General features: G+C 45.0%; 1 protein-coding gene across 3 annotated transcripts in view; it reads right to left on the reverse strand.

Annotated features, from left to right (window-relative positions):
- Positions 1 to 21,274, reverse strand: part of BDNF (brain derived neurotrophic factor) — a 230,292-nt gene that overhangs the window by 79,565 nt on the left and 129,453 nt on the right. The window contains exon 1 of one of the 3 annotated variants that reach the window (XM_069221970.1): positions 20,766 to 20,895. The exons of 1 other annotated variant lie outside the window; for it this stretch is intronic. Coding sequence is in view for 1 of the 2 variants with exons in the window: in XM_069221968.1 (XP_069078069.1) it covers positions 19,360 to 19,425 (66 nt within the window). In the remaining variant the exon portion in view is untranslated. Of the gene's footprint in view, positions 1 to 19,359; positions 19,753 to 20,765; positions 20,896 to 21,274 lie in introns of those variants that run through there. One more of the 3 variants, XM_069221968.1, reaches the window with a different exon arrangement.

Genomic DNA, 21,274 nt, shown 5'->3' on the forward strand with positions numbered 1-21,274 from the left:
ACAGGCAATCCAATTCAAGTTTTAGCCTACTTAGGCCCATTCAGAAGTTGGAAATTAGATTCCAGTGGCACAGTGAGAACATTTCCCACTTCTGGGCATGCCTGTAGTAGGGCCAGAGTAATTACCAGTGGTTGAGACTAAATCAAGCAATCCACTGATCACTTTTTAGTTTTCCATTTGCACTTAAACAAAGCAGAAGGAATCGTGAGTTCTTTTATTCTATGCCACTCATGCCGACCTTAGCCCACCATTGCTGTATTTATGCCAGATAGTCACAATTTCCACATTTATCCAAACGGAAATTACTTGCACACCCATGTGCTCCTCCTAGACCAGGTTTGCAACTCCTTGCTCAATCGGCTTCTATTCCACATGGTATTGTGAGTTTGTTCTTTTTGTAACACTCTGTTTCAATGCACAAGTTTTTAGGATGGGCTTTTAGAAATAAATGCCCTTTTTTCCCTCAATATGCGTTACGAGTCAGTGTTTATCTTCCATGAACCCAGCTCCCTTATTTTATCAATGGTGCATCAGGCTTCATGAATAAAGTTGCAATAAACAAAAACCTAAATTTAGAGCATGCAGTTTAAAATGTTGACCCACGGAATATTTGGATCCAGAAAGAGCTCAGGGAGCCGTGGTAAAATTTAAACTAACAATATTGTATTCCTCCTTCCCTCCCCCACCCCAAGCAGTTTGCCCTCTTAGTAGGGAGAGCTAGTGACGTTGAGCAGGCCCATTACAGAGCTATGTATATCTCCGAGCTCTCCCACTCAGGATGAACTGCAATGCATTGCTTCAGCGGCCGCTCTCTCCATCTACACCAAGTCACTGCCAGAGACTCTCAGCACCTTGACCTTCAACTTCCGGGTCGCCCCTCATTTGTTTATCATTTTATTTTATTGCCAGAAATAGATTAATTTGCATGTGTCTCTGTCAAAGCAAGAAGGGGAGAAACACCAGGGGCTGCTGAACAGAGAAAGCTGTGCTCTCAAGATAGGTTCCCCTGAATACATTAAGACTCAGTTACTAGCAGTGTAAATAAATAATGACTATCGATCACAAAATGGTAATAACCTCAAAACTGCCAACAACAATAACGAAGGAAAACTGCAAACTATTATTTTTTTTTCCTTTGAATGGTAAACTGAAAAGTCTAATACCATATCAGCTGAATTTCTGACGCAATAATACACCATTCCCCTACCTGGTGCAAACAATAATAAGTGAATTGTTGGCAACTCATCCCAGTGTGTCAACTGGGAGCTTATTTTATTTTTCTCAGGTAGGAAAGAGGGGATCATTGAGCAGCTATTGAATGGGTTATGGTTTATTTAATTTAGTCCACACTAGAGTACACCAAGTATCGGACATTAAATAACACCTCGTTCATATAGTTTTTGCACTAGATACACATTGCATGGGAACTGAGTGAAACTTATACAACTGCAGCGTGGTAATCAATGTCCCTTTGCTCATCGTTGCCACCGAAAATAAGCCCCATGTGGCCAAGTAATTGTGAACGGATCACCGACTGAATAATGATACCTCCCTTGGGATGAGTCTGAGTATCAGTAACAACACACACACACACACACACACACACTTAGGACTTGGAACACTGGTACGTGGGTAGACGTTGAATATATAATAATGGCTTCTGGAATTGAAGCTGGTTTTGAGAATTTTCATTGGGCTCATGACGCTCAATTTTACCTCCTCCACCAGATCACAGACCGTTGAATTGATGGCAGGATCTTGCATGGCCTTGGCCAAACCGCCAATGTCATAATAATGGAGGTATGTACTGCCAGCCTGTTGGCGGTAATACCTCCACTATACCACCGACCGCCGGGGTCGTAATGACCCCCTTAGTATGGAAAGACGTCAATCAGAAAAGTAGTTAGCTCTCTTTATGTAAGCCACAATCACTAATCTATACATCTCACAAACTGTTCATCTCACTAATAAAAGCAAGGAAGCAAAAACAAAAAAGTCGCTCAATAGGCATGCTGTAATGCAAAGACGCTTGCAAAGTCATTTTAAGAAAATCAGTTTCCCATTACAGTCTTGGATGAAGACACCTTGTTGGTGCCTATAGTAACTTAATGTAAGAAAGTATACAGTCTCAATAGTAATCCCTCTGGAAATAGGTGATTTTTAGTCTCAAAACTGTTGGCTAGCAAACGCTCACCATTAACAAAACCAATTTGCATAACACTCCACTAAAATCCTTGACAGGAAAAACATGAGGACCACAACACCATCTGTATAAAAATATACTGGGTGTGCCTGTAAGAAACAGGGTTATAAGTTGAGAGGGTGAGAGACCCACTCCAATAATAAGCACAATCCTTGTCAGGGTGAACCACAAAAGTCACTAAATAAACCTATGCTTCACCTACTGGTAGCCTGGCACAAAAGCAGTCAGGCTTAACTTAGAGGCAATGTGTAAAATATTTATGAAGCACTCAAACATTGAAAACACAACAACAGAAAATTACCAAACCAATTTACCAAAATAAATTTGAACGACTAAAATCACACCACAATGACAAACATCCAATAAGCAGAACCGGAGTTATGAGTTTTCAAAGTTTTAGGTGAAAAAAGCACCAGAAAGCACAAAGCACCACTCATGAGTATCTGATCGTGTTAGACTGGGTCAGTGTCACAAGTTCAGGTCTATCACAATGGAGCGTCAGCCAGTGAAGCCAGAGCTTCTTGTTGGTTGAGCCATGAAGAGATTGTTATTGATGCAAAGAGCAGGTCACCACTGGAGCTTCATGTTGGCGGGAGACGTGGGCAGTCATTGTTTGGTGCGAAGAGCAAGTTGCAATCGAAACTTCGCATTGACAGGTGACATGGTAATTGGTGCTGTTGCAACGTGCTCACTTGCTGTTGCAAAGAGCTCCAAACTGCTGGAACTTCCCTTGCAGGTTAGTTTTGAGGCAGGATGAGTACATTCTAATGCCAGCTCAGGGTCCAGGACCTGGGGGGCATCTCTTGGTGATCAGGATTCACTCCTGCAGAGGCCAGCAGCAGGACTCAGAGAGGTCCAGTTGGTACTAGTCAGCTGGGCAGTTGCAGGGAAGTCCTCTTGAAGCTTTGTGTGTCTCTGTAGATCAAACGTAAGGCCAGCCAACTGATTAACAGAGTCACTTCTCGGGCCCTAGGTTCAAGACAAGCAGTCCCTGTCTTCCTTCTTCAGACAGCGTATCAGTCCTTCTTCCACAGGTCTAGGAGTGTTCTGATCAGAGGTTCTGAGGGTGCCATTCTTATACTCATTGCCAGCTTGTGGGTGGAGGATGCCAACTTTGTTTTAATTAAAGAATACTTTAGATTACAAATGAGTGGAAGAAGCATTTTTATCTGTTCCCAAACTGGTAATAACATATTAAATGTAATAAAGTAGCCCAGTGTAGTCTGTGGAAGAGACAGCCTTGCTACAGTGAAAAACCACAATAGGTGTTTTTCACTGCCACATCATTTCAAACTTAAGTTCACGTGCCCTATTTTTTAAATACCATGCACACTGCCACATGAGCGTTTAGGGCCTACCTTAGGGGAGATTAGAAGTATTAAAAAAGAAGGGTTAAGCATGGTAAAATGTTTATTTTGCCAGGTTGAAGTGGCAGTTTAAAACTGCCCTACAGGGTGCAGTGGCAGACCTGAGACATGTTTTAAGGGGCTACTTTAGTGGGAGGGACAATGACTGCTACTGCATACTAAAAGCATGTAATTACCAGGCCCTAAGTACATCTTGTATGTTTTACTAGGGATTTATCAGTAAATAAAGGTGCCAATTAGGAGTATACCAACTTTACAATGTTTATGGGAGAGAGCACAAGCACATTACCACTCATTAGCAGGGGTAAAGTGCACACAGCCCTAAGGCTACCAAAAATGAGTTGAGCAAAAGAGGGCAGAGAAGGTAAAAAGTCTGGGGAAATACTGCACCAAGGATATCAGGTCTAACAGTGCCCCTGGAGTTTCATGTCATTCTGCTATGTATGGCGAATGATTTCATCACGCTGTGAGCCAAACTCAGTAGCCACAAGGAAGAAAGGCTCTTTTCCAGGAAAAAGAAAAAATATTTCAAAACTAGTATGCCAACCTCCATGACCCGAAATGTAGACAAATCAATTATAAGTGGCAAAACCATAATAACAATAAGGACTGAATCTCACGATCTGGAAATAGGCTCACCTAATGTCCGATTTAGTCAAGAGAGAGAGAATACAAATTCTCAAAACGGAAATTCAAGGAGTAGAAGTAAACACCATGCGAACTCTGGCAATGATCTGCCTGTCCACCAGTCATATAAACAAAAATAAATAATTTGATCTCCTCTGTCCCATAACTAGTCAATACATAGATCCAAAATTGCGCTCACAATCTCTGAAATCCAGGACAAAAAATATATATGTTCAGGGGTCAATCATTCACTTAAAAAAAACAATCCTAAGGTACCAAATGGCATTGAAACAGTGAGAAGAAATAGGTCCAATCCATCACCAATAGCACATGGCTGGCTTATAGGTCCAAGCTTGTTCATAGATTATACAGAGAAACATTTACATACTAGTGTCTTTTATTTTCTTTAGTCAATCATAATAGTTTAGATAACATTGGCCTAAAAAAAACCTAAGTGTTAACAAAGGATATGCTGTCCCATGGAATTTTTTTATTAGGACCTGAACCATGAGTGCGGTGAGTGAAAACCCAAAACAGATCCTTGGGTTGTCTCATTTTTGGAATGCCTCCACCTGTGCTGTTTATCCAAATCCACTGAATGATAATACACGTCAGATCGTTCTTCTGCATACCCTAGTTCCAAACAATGTGGCACAAAAGGAGTAGTTATGTTTTTTTAGTGCGGCTACATGCTCACAAAAGCATATCATTGTCTTGCTGCATATTTTTACAATATTTGCATATTTCCACAACATATCCCTAACCGGAAGATCAGATAATAAGTTAGATTACATTTTTAGTTCTGAAATTTGTCATCTGATGAGATACATAATATTTCCAATAAATACCAGTATGTCAGTAATCCAGGCTGCTTTACATTACTGGCATGTTTCAGATATATTAATGCATTTTACAGAAGGCATGTCATCAAAGGTCCTCTGGGGAATACCTGTGCATTTCCAAGAAATATTGTCTATCAAATTATCCCACAAATTCATATTTGATCTTCTAGATTATTGTCCTCTTCTACATTGAGAATCTTCCAGTTACCATTAATCAGAGTGTAATTTTGTCACTCAGATTTGATTGCATGTGGCATACTTCCCCCTCTGTCTTTTACACCATTCCTTTTATCACAGGTGAGAAGTTATTAAATGTCAAAAAGATGCAGTTTTACAAGATTTACTCAACAAACATCTTCGATATTCCCTTTCAATGAGTTTCTCGTTCAAAAGAGAAGGGGATTTCCAAACATCTTCCAATGTGGTGTTGTTCCCCATAAACAAAAGAACTGATCAAAATGGTAACCGATAATACCTTTTGGTTGTAAAAGATAGAAAAATGTAAAAGAGTATGTTGGAAATTTGGTTTTGTGTATAAATCAAACTAAAGAGGTTCATCTCAGTTAAGGATCCAAATATATATTTCTTTTTTTGCTGATAACTTTAGGTTTTCATCGCAGAGATTCAGCGCAAAGAAACATTCCTCAACCGAGTAATCTTCCCTACTCCGAATGAAAAAAAATATGTTGCCTATATCCTGTAACCAAGGCAGCATGTTATCAGAGAAAGGGACAAATTCATTATGGAGAACTATTTCCGTAAAAGCTCCCATGTAGCAGTAACCCCATACTGGTACTTTTAAGTTGAAAAGCCTCTGGAATGTTCAGGTAAAATGTTAGAACATCAAGCATAACTTCGGTTTCCTGATCTGCACTAAAAGGATGATGTTCAACTTTCTATATCATTTACAATCCCCTCGATGTAAAATTGTAATAAGCAGAGAATACGTTCTAGAAATGTATCCAAAAATGTGTAAAATGGTTCAGTACATGCATGAAAGAATTAACTATTGGTCTGCAAAGAGGACCTTCGCAATTTGTGTGTTTTAGGGAGGCTATAAAATGCAAGTATTTGAATACTTTTGGGTGATTATTATTGAGAAAGTCATTCTCCTCTTCACAAATGTCTCCCCACAACAGAACTACCAAGGTCAACTTCAAAATCTTCCTCTGAAGATTTTTTTGAGTGTTGAACCTTATCCTTTCATGGTGTTCAACAAATGCAATATCTCCTCTGCTTTCTAATTAAATTTAGGAGTATCTGTCTGCATTACGCCACGGCCTGTTTCACAAGGCTTATCAGTGAACGTATTAAACTCCTTTATAGCATGAGGGCTCTTTTCTTGGGGTGATAGAGTGGAAAGGACATGTGGCAAAGATTTTGTCAGAGTTTCCAACCTGTTGAAATGATGCTTTAAATATTTGCAACAACAGGACATACAGTATCCAGGTAGGTAGTAAAGGTGGAGGTTAAGGTTGGAGGTAAGTTTCAAACCAGACATTCTCACATAGTTCAGACTCACTAGTTATTTGCATAAGGTACTTCTTAATCTAATGTTCCTTTAACAAAAGTATGCAGAACGATATATAATTCAAACCAATGTAACATCTGAGAATCAAAAACGGAAGTCCTTTACTTAAAACCTACATTTCATGCTTATGGAAGGCTTCAGAAGATAGATTGAAGACAGCTATTCTGGACTTCTCTTCTATTGCTGGAGTGTCTCCTTGCCTTTCAATAATCCTGGGGAGGGTACTTTCATTGGTACCTGCCTATGCCTGAGTCTTGACATTCCCATCTCTGTTGATCTCTTGGGTACTCCAAAAATGGAGCGAAAGAAGTCCTTATACTGTCCGTTTAGTGCAAGACTATTATGGGCCTCCTAAGCTAGCATCATCCCTGAAGACCCTTCTCTATCTGAATCTAAAGAAAAAATGTTTGAATAAGTTATCACCTTTTTCTGTTTAAAAATTCCTGATCTGGTAGTTAGTGCTATCAGAGGTTGATGTTGTGCAGTATGCTGAGCAAAGATAACAACGTTTTTTTTTCCTCTAGAGTAATCCCTAATATTTTCTTTAATTTTTCAGTCTTCTTTTTCATCAGATAGTCATCAAGGTTTTTCATCTCATCTTTTATTTCTTAATTTTTCTTGTTAGCCTCTTTTAAGGTATTGGAAGGTTTTCCTTTTTCTTCTAATTGCTGAATTTCTTTTTTAACATAACTACTATCTTCTTTGCCATTTCAGTAGGTAACATCATAAATTCTCTAGAGCATCACGGGCATTTTTTCAAAACCTTCCTTATTTCTGCAAAGAAACCTGGTATATTCCTGACCTGAACACCTGCCAGAATTATTCCAGCTCTACCTTATTCTTCTATTTGCTTTCCTTTTTCTTTTGGAAATAGTAATTTGAGCTACTGTTCAGTATTTGAGTGTACTGGAGCCTTATCCAGGACAGAGGGATTACCAATCAATTTGTTAAATTCCTCTTTTGAAAAACTGAGCCTTGAGAAATTAGGCAAGTGAAACGAAAATAACCAGATTAAAAAAATACATCCAAATAGGATGAAATCCTAAAGCCAAAAGGTCGTACACAATATCAAAACCTGGGGGTTTTGAAATCTAATGGCAGGGTTGACCCGCTATTCCACTTTAGTACCTAAACAGCCTCCTATCTGGTGCTGAAGGGAAATTAAATGACCCATGCAGGGCAAACTATTGATAGCAAACGAAGCTTCTTGAATTGACACTCATGATCTTGGACAGTTGAACATCTGCTTGTTCAATCTACTTTATATAGTAAGTTAAATTATCATCCATGTACCTCTTGAGTATAAAAAACCTCTAGGCCCTATACTGCATAATTAAAATTGCAAATCTTTGGGTTAACTCTAAATTTTAAATTCTCTAATCTCTGAGGCACGAGCTTGAAGGCGAACACCCCAAAATAATCAAATGTGAGGTCTATTTGTCAAGTTAATAGCACTTTGGAACTCCGGATAGAGACATATTTCTGGCTTGCAGTTGTTTGAACATTCCCTAGATATTGAAATGTGGCGGACACATTTCAAAGGGCCCACCCTTCCGACTTGCTTTCCACATACTCCAACAATCAGATCTTTTGATATATTGCCACCTGGCCTTCAGCCACCTGGCTGTGATTTCTTCAACCATGATCCCACTTCAGGCCCGCTTCGAGACGCTTCCCTGTGAGCCTATCAATCTTTCCATGATGAATCAATTCCTCTCATCACTGCTGAGCCTGCGCCCCTTGGGCTGCAAGTCAGAGCCTCGCAAATTTACATTTAGAAATGTTTGCACTGGTGAAAGTTTTGCATCTTGCAGAGCATATGAACTGTATCATCACAAATCTAATTACTTACCCAGGGTTCTCCTGTTTACTCTTCAATGTCATATGAAGCAGAAAAAAAGAAGAGCGATTATTTGGCGCTGGAATTCGAGTTATGGTAGCCAGCGTGTTTAAAATTCCAGTAAAGGTTACACTTGAACAGGAGAGTCTGTTTTTTATTAAAGTAGCAGCCTGTTGCTTTTGTAAACAGGCTATTCTAGCGCTTGAGCAATCTACAACAGCTTTCAAGTATTTTTGTGTTTTCAACCAACCGGCTCCAAAATGCAAAAAAAAAAAAAACCTCTTTCTTAACACAGACATACTTTCCTTCTGTTGTTTTTACGAGTTTTACATCGACTAGAGAATGTTATTAAGAATTCGGCTATATCAGGCTACATTATTGTGAAAGTGGCCTCGGGCGAGGCAAGCATGTTGCTAAACACATGGCAACGCTAAGTACATTCAGCACCACGAGCGATTTTCATTAAGTTTAAAGACGCATAATATGTTTGGAACTCCAAAATGTGAATCCCTGCAACACACATGAAAGATACAATAAAAGAAGGGCTATGCCTTTTTCCACCAAACATATTGCAGTCTTTCTCAGAATGGTGGTAAAAATATATATTTTTGTCTTGCAAACTAGAATGTGAAATGCTCAGTACATTCGGAGCCCTAAGCCAGAACATACCCTTTCGTTCTTGTTAGCGTGTTTTAAATGTGGACTAACATGTTACAGCGATATATCTTTGTATAGATGTTATTTTTCCTGTTTTGGTAGTTTTGCATAAAATATACATGATGATAAATTTAAACAAAGCATCTTCAAAATTATCCAAAATATTTGTTTTAGTTAGCAAAAGTTCTCTTGTAACCTGTCTAAGTGATAAGTTAACTGCAGCCAATTGGCAGCACCCTCAAGGTTACAAGGTAGGGCCACTTAATGTGGTGAAAGGGCAATTAAAGGATAAGAATGTGGCCATTAAAGCTGTTAGCAAGTCACCCCAAGCTCACCACCCAAGCACACAGAGGAACATGCCCAATGTCCACATTTACCTCATGTACTTGCTGCACTTTTTCGTTAACTCAGTAAAATGTAGAAAGCAGGAAAAGTCTGCATTCTATGTCTGCGTTCTAAGCCTTCTGATTGGATTAGCTACTATCATTATCCCATAGCGAGAGTTAATATTGCATTAATGGATGATCTAGAGGGTAATTTCACCAGTTAAATGCCAGCTCATCGCCCAGCTTATTCATATGAGCCAAATGTGAGGGCACATAAGCAGTCTGAGATCCAGTTATCTCAAAGATAATGTCCTCTCGACTGTTCATTAATGCTATTAGAACATTTCCGCAGGGAAAAGCAGTCCTAGACAAACCTTTCTTGTTTTAATATTTTTAAAAACGATCACATATAGGGTGTTCTATCTTCTTGTGCATTTGCTATGAAATTCCATTTCCCAGAGTTGTTTGACACAGAGATGTTTTAAGGCATGGGCAAAGTGTGCTCTGGTCCAGGGCCAGAGCCTTTCAGGGGAGTGCCCTGATAGAGCCAGTTCTGTGCTGCAGTGAATCTTGCCCTAATGCTCTTGAATAATTCTTACACAGATTATTTTAAACACTGTTGTCCTAAAATGTATTTTTAATGTGGGTAATGTGTGAGAGTCTATTAAAGACATTTTGCAGAGAATGTTATATTTGTGTTTCATGCAACATCCATAAAAAAAGCTTTTTTTTAGATCAAAACAGGACCTCACATATGAGAAATGGGAGGGTGTCACATAGATTATTTAAAGCAATGTCAGTGAGAGTCTACTGTGTTACAATATTAAAAACACACGCCACTATACCTGAATATTAAATCTAAACACATTTGTAATTTGTATGAGTGCGTCTGTGCACTGTCAGTGACCTGGGCAAAGAGGGCATGAAAGAACTGAAATTGGATCATAAATGTAAAGCTTTTCTGATCAGGGTCCCCCCAAAATACATTTGGCCCAAGACCCCAAAATCCTTAAGATGTACCTGGTTTGACATCTTAATCAGTACCTGGACATGAGACCTGCAGAATCTGTAGGAGTTGCATTTTGATTGGGTGGTGGTCTATTACTGCATTACATGATACTGTGTTACAGAGAGCAAATTTCAATTGCCATTAGTGATTGACTGCTCCACTACATGTTCTAATATAGCTTTAGAGCCCACCGTAACGGGCTATACCGACCAATAAAGGCCCGCTCCAGTGTTAAAGGCCCGAGCCAAAGGTGAGGTCCTTTAACAAGGGAGCGTGACTTTAATTGCTGGTATAGCCCAGCAGCAAAGGGCTATATGGCTATTAGAACATTCTGCCACTAGATGGAAGAATGTTCTAATAAATAAAACAAAGTCCTCACGGAGCCCGAGGGGATTAAAATAAAATCCCACTGCGCTCCATTTCACAGCTGTTGCTGTGAACAAAAAATATTGGAATGTTGACGCTCAGGCTTTTGCCAGCCAGTAAAAGCCCAGAGCGCTCCATTGTCTTCAATGGAACTCACAACATTCCAATGTTCTAATGTATATTATAGCATCAGTCTAGGGACAGAACCACAGTTAGTTATCTTGGATCATGCCAGGACATTCATTATTTTGTTTTGTTTTTTAAATAATAAAAAAATACCTCCCTTAAGGAAACTCATTTGACTACTGGTAACTAACCCAATTAGATGCTGAGAGAATCTAAAGTGTCACAGTGCACGTACCAGACCCTGGAAAGTATACATGTATTTGGAACAGTTTGATATCCAAAAGTGTTCTATTTCAGTTAACATGTCCAAGCTCATGACAACCAGCAGAGTGATGGGTGAAGCATATTCAGTCCAATTCAAAATGGCAACGTGTTACAAGCCTTTCACCTCTCGACTGTACCCAGGCCCCATTCCCACTTATCACTATGACGCTTTGGTGTAGATGTAACGGATTTGTTGCTATCAGACCAGCTCTAAGGCTCTAATTGTAAGCTGGCCAGGGGGAAATCCCGGCCTAGTGTCCCGCACCCAGATTTGTGAAACGTGGGTGTTGCCCTTCGGGTACTTAAGATCTCTGAAAGATTAGGCGACATATAGATTAGAGCGGAGAGGACGTTAGCATCGAATTAGGTAGAACAAGAAAGTATGTCCGATGTTCTTCAATCATAAACCCTATTTTGTTTGCATTTCAGCTGACGACGAGATTAAATAGCTCCGTTTTCAGAAGTTCTCTGAATCTTTTATGGGTATTCACATGTCATAGAAGCTCCTTCGCGCTGCTGTAAATATGCTGTTGCTTAGAGTACTTGAGAAATGTTACAGTATGCAGTGGCTGTTCTGCTGAATGTTTGAATTAGGGAAATGGGCTTTGCTGTTGCATGGCTGGAGCTATAAAAACTGGTAGCTGTTCTGTTGCATGGCTAGCTCTCCCTCTGTCCCTTGTCTAAGGGAATCTGGTAGGTGCTGCATCAACTGTCTCACTGATTGGCTGAACTGAGGCGCTCGGTTACACAGTGCAGTAGCTATCGCGCTGCAGCACTAAACCAAGGCACTCTCACACTGCAGAAGCCATGGCGATGCATGACTGATCTAAGGAAACCTCTACATGTTGAACAGGCTGCAACACTGCATGGAAAAACTGAAGCAACCTCTTACTACACGAGCTGTACCACATATGGCTAAACTGGGGTAACCTGATACTCACTGCAGTAAATATAACACTGCATGACTATAATATCGTGCTGAATGGCTGGACTAAGGCAAGCTGTGACAAGGTGCACAGGACACTCCACTGCATTGAAAAACATTGGCAATGTGTAACATGGTTCACTAGCTATTCCACGGCATAGAAAAACTGAAGCAACATGTCACTGCACCAGCTATGCCACGTGTGGTTGAACTGAGGCAATGTGATACACTCTGCAGTAGGTATTACGCTGCATGACTGGAGTTAGGCAATTGTTCACTGCAGTAGCTGTCATGCTGCATGTCTGAGCTAATGCACTCTGCTACATGGTGCACTGGTGACCCCGCTGCATTGATGCAGCGAGCCAGTGTTTTGCATGGTGCCCTGGCTATCTCACTGCATGGGAAAACTGAAGCCATCTGTTACTGCATGAACTATAACACGGGTGACTGAAGTAAGGCAATATAATACACACTGCTGGAGGTGATACACTGCATGTTTGAGCTAAGGCAATCTGTTACATTGTGCACTGGTGACCGCACTGCATGGATGCACAGAGCCAATGTGTTGCATGGTGCCTTGGCAATCTCACTGAGTGGAAAAACTGAAGCCATCTGTTGCTGCACGAACTATAACACACATGACTGAACTAAGGAAATAAGATACACACTGCAGGAGGATTCACACTGCATGACTGAGCTAAGGCAATCTGCTACATTGTGCACTGGTGACCCCACTGCATGGGTGCACAGAGCCAATGGGTTGCATGGTGCCCTGGCTATCTCACTGCATGGAAAACCTGCAGCCATCTGTTACTGCACGAACTATTACACGGGTGACTGAACTAAGGCAATATGATACACACTGCCGAACGTACCACACTGCATGACTGAGCTAAGGCAATCTGCTTCATTGTGCACTGTTGGCCCCACTGTATGGATGCACCGAGCCAATGTGCTGCATGATGCCCTGGCTATCTCACTGCGTGGAAAAACTAAAGCCATCTGTTACTGCACAAACTATACCACGCTTGACTGATCTAAGGCAATATGATGCACACTGCAAGAGATATCACACTGCGTGACTGAGCTAACGCAATCTGCTGCATTGTGCACTGGTGACCCCACTGTATGGATGCACTGATGCACCAATGTGTTGCATGGTGCCTTGGTTATTTCACTGCATGGAAAAACTGAAGCCATCAGTTACTTCATGAACTATACCATGCATGACTGAACTAAGACAATATGATATACACACTGTAGGAGATATCACCCTGCATGACTGAGCTAACGTAATCTGCTATTTGCATTGGTGACCCCACTACATGGATGCACTAATCCAAAGTGTTGCATGGTGCCCTGGCTATTTTACTGTGTGGAAAAACTGAAGCCATCTGTTACTGCACAAACTATAGCATGCATGACTGAACTACGACAATATGATACATACTGCAGGAGGTATCACTCTGCATGACTGAAGTAATGCAATCTGCTACATTGTGCACTGGGGACCCCGCTGGATGGATGCACTGATCCAATGTGGTGTGTGCTGCCCTGGCTATTTCATTGCGTGGGAAAACTGAAGCCATCTGTTACTACACAAACTATACCATGCATGAATGAACTAAGGCAATGTGATATACACTACAGGACGTATTACACTGCTTGACTGAACTAATGCAATCTGCATGACTGAGCTAAGGCAATCTGCTACATTGTGCACTGGTGACCCCAATGCATGGATACACAAATCCAAGGTGCAGAATAACTGAAGTCTTCTGTAACTGCACGAACTACACCAAACATGATTGAAGTAAGGCAATATGATTTACACTGCAGGAGGTATCACACTACATGACTGAGCTAAGGCAATCTGCTACATTGTGCACTGGTGACCCCACAACATGGATGCACTAGGTTAATGTGTTGCATGGTGTCCTGGCTATCTCACTGCATGGAAAAACTGAAGCCATCTGTTACTGCAGAAACTCTACAATGCGTGACTGAACTAAGGCAATACGATACACACTGCTGGAGGTATTATACTGCATGACAGAGCTAATGCAATCTACTGCATTGTGCACTGGCAACCCCACTGCATGGATGCACCGTGCCAATGTGCTGCATCGTGCCCTGGCTATCTCACTGCATGGAAAAACTGAAGCCATCTGTTACTGCACGAACTATACCACGCGTGACTGAGCTAAGGCACGATGATTCACACTGCAGGAGGTGATACACTGCGTGACTGAGCTAAGGAAATTTGCTACATCGTACACTGGTGACCGCACTGCATGGATGCACCGAGCCAATGTGTTGCATGGTTCCCTCTTTATCTCACTGCATGGAAAAACTGAAGCCATCTGTTACTGTGTGAGCTATACACGTGTGACTGATCTAAGACAATATGTTATGCACTGCAGGAGGAATCACACTGCATGACTGAGCTAACGCAATCTGCTACATGGTGCACGGGCTACCTCGCTGCATGGCTACATTGAGGCAATACCTTACACACTGCAGGAGCTGTACAGGCTGGTTGATGATGGAGAAGTGAAAAGTCTCACTTTCCAAGGCCTTTTTAGTGACACACCAGCAACATACGTGGCTAAATGACGTGTAATAGGAGGGACACACAGTAGCAACACCGCAATGCGTGACTGAGCTGAGAACCAGTGTGGGCAGACACTGTGCACAGGCACCGGCGGTAATTCGTCAGAAAAGGAGGGTTAAAAACAATGCGACTTGCAGGTCTAGTTGTACGTCTTATAAAGTTGCGAGCAGACCTTAACTTATCATGCAGGGTGCATGTATTTTGAAGTATATTTGGGACAACACAAGTAAGTTCCGTACATAAATGGATAAGTTATTGTGGAACGAGCAGGTGAGATTGTCGGCCTTTTTTCTGCAGGGTCACTTTGGTACACACGGGTTCTTAATCGAGGATTGCAGCTGAAGTCTGGGACACTCGCTTAGTGGCTCGACGCCCATGTTTTCTAGCTGCCAGCATTAAGCCGTTCCACATGGGGACGAGAGTGGAAACTGGGGTCGCCTCGGCGTCTGGTGCGCGTACAGGCCATGTGGGGGAAAGCACATCGCAGAGGGGCAGTCTCTTCTGACAGAAAAGATCTGGAAACAGTCTAGTAAGAGGGCCTCGGCATCCCCACCCCTCGCCGACTCCCTCGCTCAGTGGTTTGCTTTATTGCTCCCGGTGCCAGGGCTAGCCTCGTCCACGCCCCCACAATCACGTACGCGATGCTTTCGGAAGTGGCGCGTGTCTGTTGGCGAGTACAACTTCTACAGGAAAAAAAAGGCGCGCTGGCAACGCTGAGAGAAAGGATAAACTTCTTGGAGTCGGCGCGCGCACAAGAGAGCCCTGTTCCACTCGCTGCTTCTGTTCTTGAAACCCACCCGCCGAAACAATCCTTAAAAGACACCACCCGTAGAAATCACCAGTCTAGATCTGGGATTCCCTCGCCCGTTCAACGCAGCATCTTGCCCCCTCCACCAGCCTATGGGCGGATGGGTGTACCCACTGGCAGTGCCCCCGTCGCCTGGTTCTGTCACAATCTGTGTAGCTGTTTATCTATCAGTCTCTTTGTCTATCTGTCTACCTACCTTCCTCTGCATACCATCTTTGTACCCATCTCTGTTTCTGCCTGGCATTGCGCACCCCCGCCCCCATCTAGCCTCTGTCTATATCTGTCCGCCTAGATGTTTCTGTTCCTCTGCTTGCCTGTTTGTCTACACGTCTCTCGTCTACTATCTTGTCACTTCACATCCTCTTTCTAACCACCTCTCCGTCTGTCGTTGCGCCACTCTCCTGGTCGTATCTTGACAACTCCCTGCTGGTCTGTCTGTCCATCTTTGTCTGTTCTTCTACCTACTTGTCCTTCTTTTATTCGATATAATTTCCACCTGTCTCTTTGCATGCAATTGCTTCACTCCATGGGCCTGTCTCTTTCTCTAAGACGGTCTGTCTACCCGTCTGTTTGTATACCTGCCACTCCATAATTTGTTGCTCTCTACCACTGGATCTACGTGACACTCCCCTACTTTCTATCCATGTCTGCATGCCCCCGTCTGTTCTCTATAAGTGTCTATCGGCGTGTGCTACTCCCCCCCCTCTGTCCCACATGTGTGTCTGTTTCCCTGGCACTACTCCCTTCCCCCAACGCCCCCCTCCAGTTGTCCTGTTCAGATGAGTGGAGTCTTGAGGGAAGAATTCCGAGAATCACCAGCAGAAGGCGCGCTTACCCTTCGCTCGGCCCACCGACACACCACCATATGCACACACACACACACAAACACCCTCGAGGCTTCCTCCCAGTTTGTTTCCTGCGGTGCATTCTTGTCCCTCCAGTGCCCGGAGAGCCTCGCGTGCAAGCATCGCGATGTGTGTGCCAGGTTTTAAATGTCTCACCCACCCCAGGCCCGGTTGTGTGCCGGTCCGGGGAACCCCCGTGGCTGCAGCGAGGCTTGAAGTGGCGGGGAGCTCCGGTGGACTAGACACTCACACACGCACTGGGTCTCTCTCTCCGTAACGAAACTTGAGGGGAGGGGGGGCTAAAGTGTCTGGGTGGGGCCCACTCCCTCTTTGACACAGGCAGGGGCCTGCCGCTCGTTCACAGTGTGCTGCGGGCGCCTCCTGGAGCTCGCCCACCTCAGCCGCACGGGGGCCTTTGTTACGCCAGTCTGTCGCCGCCCCCCCCCCCCCCCCCCCTTTCGTGTTAGTGCGCTTTACAAACAGTAAATATAATTCTAAGATACTTAATTAGTGACGTTGAAAATTGAGGCATGGCTACGAAAGTTCTTTGGTGGGGTGGAGGGGAGGCGGGGTGGGTCGATGACAATCTGAAGGCTAGGTGCGCTTCTCGGGCCACGAGATCCCCGTGGATACCCGGACCAGTGGGGCGCCACCTGTCAAAATAGTGTAAGACCTGGGTGTAAACGTGGTTGGTTAACACATACATGTCAGCCATCCGTTTTAATACACGTTGAATCGGGGGTAAAGTACTAACATTACCACCAAACATAACCGAATGCGGGGGGAGTATAGTCGGGTGGGCTGAGCTGCAGATGGTCTACGTCTACCCCCGCACATGAACATGCCGACAATTTACTGGTTAGAGTTTAGAACTCACACAAAGCGAGAATGGATCCGACCGGGTTCCCCAGACAGTCAGAGCCAGTTGTTAGACTAGAACTCAAAGCTAAGAGTTGCCCCTTGTGTGTCATGGGCAGGGAGTGCCCAGTGTGGCCTACAGCATCCCGTGGGAGTCATGGGCAGAGGCTGCCCGTGCGCCGCGGCACCGCATGGGAGTCAGTGCCAAGAGCGGCTCGTGTGATTAACAGTTGCCCATTAGATTCAGGGTCCTGATGTGCCTGGCGTGTGCCACAACAGCCACTGGAATTAAGAACCAGGGGCTGCCCAGTATGCCACAGCAACAGCGCGCAGCCAGCGATAGAAGACGCCCCGAGTGTGAGGCAAAACCATAGGCTGCGCAGTGTGCCACAGTACCCTAGGGGAGTCAATGCCAGACCTTGCCCACTGTGCCAGGGCGCCCCCAGCGAGCCAACGTCAGGAACTGCCAGTTTGTGTCACAGGATCCTACCGGAGCCAGTGACAGGTGTTGACCCATCTGCAAAAGTACCCCATAGGACTCAGAGCCAGAGGGTGGCCAGTGTGCCACAGTACCCCAAGTGAGCCCACGTCAGGAGCTACCCCGCGTGAGGGACCGCACCTTACAGAGCCCGTGCCAGGTGCCCACTCGCGTGCCACAGTAAGTCATAGGAGCCAAAGCTAGGGGCTTCCCAGTGAACCAACAACAGGAGCTGTCCCGTTTGAGCCACAGCACCCTACTGAAGTCAGAGCCAGGAGTTATCCTGTGTGTGCCGTGACACCCTACGGAAGTAAAAGCTAGGAGTTATCCCGCGTTTGCCACAACATGTGCCACAACTCCCTACTGAAGTCGAAGCCAGGATTTAATCCGTTTGTGGCACAACACCCTACGGAAGTCACAGCCAGAAATTATTCCGTGTGTGCCACAGCGCCCTCCGGAAGTCAGAGCCAGGAGTTATCCCATGTGTGCCACAGCATCCTTCTGAAATCAGAGCCAGAAGTTATCCTGTGTGTGCCACAACACCCTACGGAAGTCAGGACTTATCACGCATGTGCTACAACACCCACCGAAAGTCAGAGCCAGGAGTTATCCTGTGTGTGCCACAACACGACATCCTACGGAAGTCAGAGCGGGGAGTTGTGCCACGACACCCAACGGAAGTCAGAGCCAGGAGTTATTCCGTGTGTTTCACAAAGCTCTGAGGAAGTCAGAGCCAGGAATTATACTGTGTATGCGAAGGCACCCTTCGGAAGTCAGAGCCAGGAGTAATCCCGTGTGCGCCAAGACATTTAACGGAATTCGGAGCCAGGAGTTATTCCGTGTGTTTCACAAAACCATGAGGGAGTGAGAGCCAGGAGTTATCCCGCGTGTGCCACAAAACCCTGAGGAAGTCAGGGCAAGGAGTTATCCTGTGAGTGCCACTCAACCCTACGGAATTGTAGAGCCAATAGTTATCACGAGGGCGCCACATCACCGTACTGAATTCAGAGCAGGAGTTTTCTCGTGTATGGCACAAACCCTACGGCATTGAGAGCCAGGAGTTATCCCGTGTGCGCCACAACACCCTACTGAAGTCAGAGCCATGAGTTAGCCCGTGTGCGCGACAACACCCTAAGGAACTCAGAGCCAGGAGTTGACTAGATTGTGCCACAGCATCCTGCGGAACTCAAAGCCTGGAGTTATCCCGTGTGCGCCACAAGACCATGTGGAACTCAGAGCCAGGAGTTATCTTGGGTGTGCCACCACACCCTTTGGAACTCAGAGCCAGGAGTTATCTTGGGTGTGCCACAACACCCTACGGAACTCGAAGCCAGGAGTTTTCTTGGGTGTGCCACAACACCCTACAGAACTCAGAGCCAGGAGCTGACTAGTTGGTGTCTCAGCATCCCTCTGGCTTGTAGTCAAAACCAGAAGCTGTTCTGTTTGCCACAGCACCCCGAGGAGCCACCACCACGAGCTGTCCCGTGTGCGCAACAGCATCTTATGGAATTCAAACCCAGGGGCGACCCTATGTGCGCCACATGCGAACAAATCAGATCTAAAGTACAAGAGATGTTCCTGTCCTGTTCCAGGGGGGGGGTCCATGCGAATCCCCCCCACCCTTTCAAACACCAGCCCGTTCCAATCCGCCCCCTCGCCTGGATGAGACTGACCTGTGCGCGCCTTCCTCCCCGCTGCAGGGCCTGGCTCCTCTCCTGAGAGCGCCAGTGACACGGCATGCCTGGGGTGCAGCTCCCCGGGGGTCACATCTGAGCTCTGCTCCAGCTCCCCGCTCCCCTGGCTCCTGCTCCCGAGATGCGCTCTTCAAAAAGGGGGTTCTTTATGTCCTGGGGGGCGATCCCCTCCATGAGGTCATGGTCCTGTCCAGGACAGGCTCTTTCCTCAAACTCTCCAGGCGATGTTCATTCCATGGTCACCGGCGGGTCCGGCTCTCCCGAAACCATGCCCAGCCACCGCTGCGCAGCCCGCTTCGGATCCTCCCAGAGCGGCCTCTCGGGGCTTCTGACAGCCGGAGATCCCGGTCTTCCTCTCACCGAGTTCCTATTGGTCCGGTCTCCAAGTTCTCGAAACTTAAAGGGGCCGTGGCAGCCTACCCAATGCACCCTCCCCCTTCACCTCCAGCGACGGGACTGCACACTGCACTCCCGGGGCGGCAGCTAGGGGGTGGAGCCCTGCAGCGAAGTGTGCGCATCACCGCGGATTTAGGACTCAGCACCTCTTCAATTCATCAAATATTTTCATCTCGACAGCAGCAATACGTCAATATTTTAATCACACAAATATTTTTTTTCTGAATTCGTCCTATCGATATATAGACAGATAGATGCACACACATTAAAAAAAAATACATCCTCAGTATCGCATAGTAGGTATATTAACATGAATGTGTTTAACATGTAAAAACCTGACACAAACATAATACCGTATAGGTACACATGCTTATATATGTTTGCCTGTTCATATGTGCAGATATATATGTTTATATGCACTTATACTATAAGGTACATATATAAATGTGTGTATATATATATATATATATATACACAAATATATATATAAATATAAATATATATATATATATATATATATATATATATATATATATAATACATTTCCTGACATACTATAAATACAACTTCAATATCTCTCTCTCTCTATATATATATATATATATACCGTGACGTTTTTTTAATAGTGTCACGAAATTTCTCGCTAGTGTCTCGCGCAACTTTTTTGAGCCTTTCCCCTGGTAAAACAAAAAAAAAGTTAACGTTCCTCAGGGAGCGAGAAACGATGTTTGGAAAGTGCGGTCTGCAGAGCGGAGTTGTGTGACAGCCCCCTCGGGCGGGCACTCTCATTAGCCGTAAGAGAAGCTGCTCGCATTGAAAGACTGGGAGCCGAGCGCGCTGTAACGCAGCCCCTGACCCCTGCACTGCTCGCCCATTAAGAATTCAATCGAGATAATGTCAGCATGCCTTATTAATGAACGCCCCGGCTCGCGTTCCCGCCGTCACTTTCTGCAACCGGACACAAGCCAGCGCAGGACACACAGACCCACCTGCTCAGTGACTACTAGTAAACATCAAGCCCGTGGCATGGGTGGTGCGGACAGGGGCTGGGTGCTCTTCGCCGGGGCGGCTCTGCTTGACGCTCACTCTCTGCCCGGATGCGCCCCTCTGACAGGCAGCGGCAGCAGCAGCAGGTTAAATTATTGATAGCGGAAACTGCATGGCGGAGCAGGTAATGGCATCCCCTGCTGGAGCGCCTGCCTCCATCTGATCCTGCGCCGGCCGGCGGGGAGGGGATGGCATGCTCCGGAGTTGACTCGTGTCTGGACGGCGCTCGGGAGATGTGAATGGGAGCTGTGGGTGGGAATCCACACTAGTGCCGCTGGCTCCACACTCTGACGTGCCTGGTCCACGTGACCCGCCTCTAAATAGACACACTGTGTGCTGCCTGCATTACCGGCAGCCTCGCGTCCCAGGGTGATGCGGCCCTCGCTGACAGCTCGGCTCGTCAGCTTCTCACTTCCGTCATCCCGGTGACTCCTCCGCCCCCGAACTCTGG

This window comes from Pleurodeles waltl, chromosome 3_1, assembly GCF_031143425.1.
Source record: "Pleurodeles waltl isolate 20211129_DDA chromosome 3_1, aPleWal1.hap1.20221129, whole genome shotgun sequence".
NCBI lineage: Eukaryota > Metazoa > Chordata > Amphibia > Caudata > Salamandridae > Pleurodeles > Pleurodeles waltl.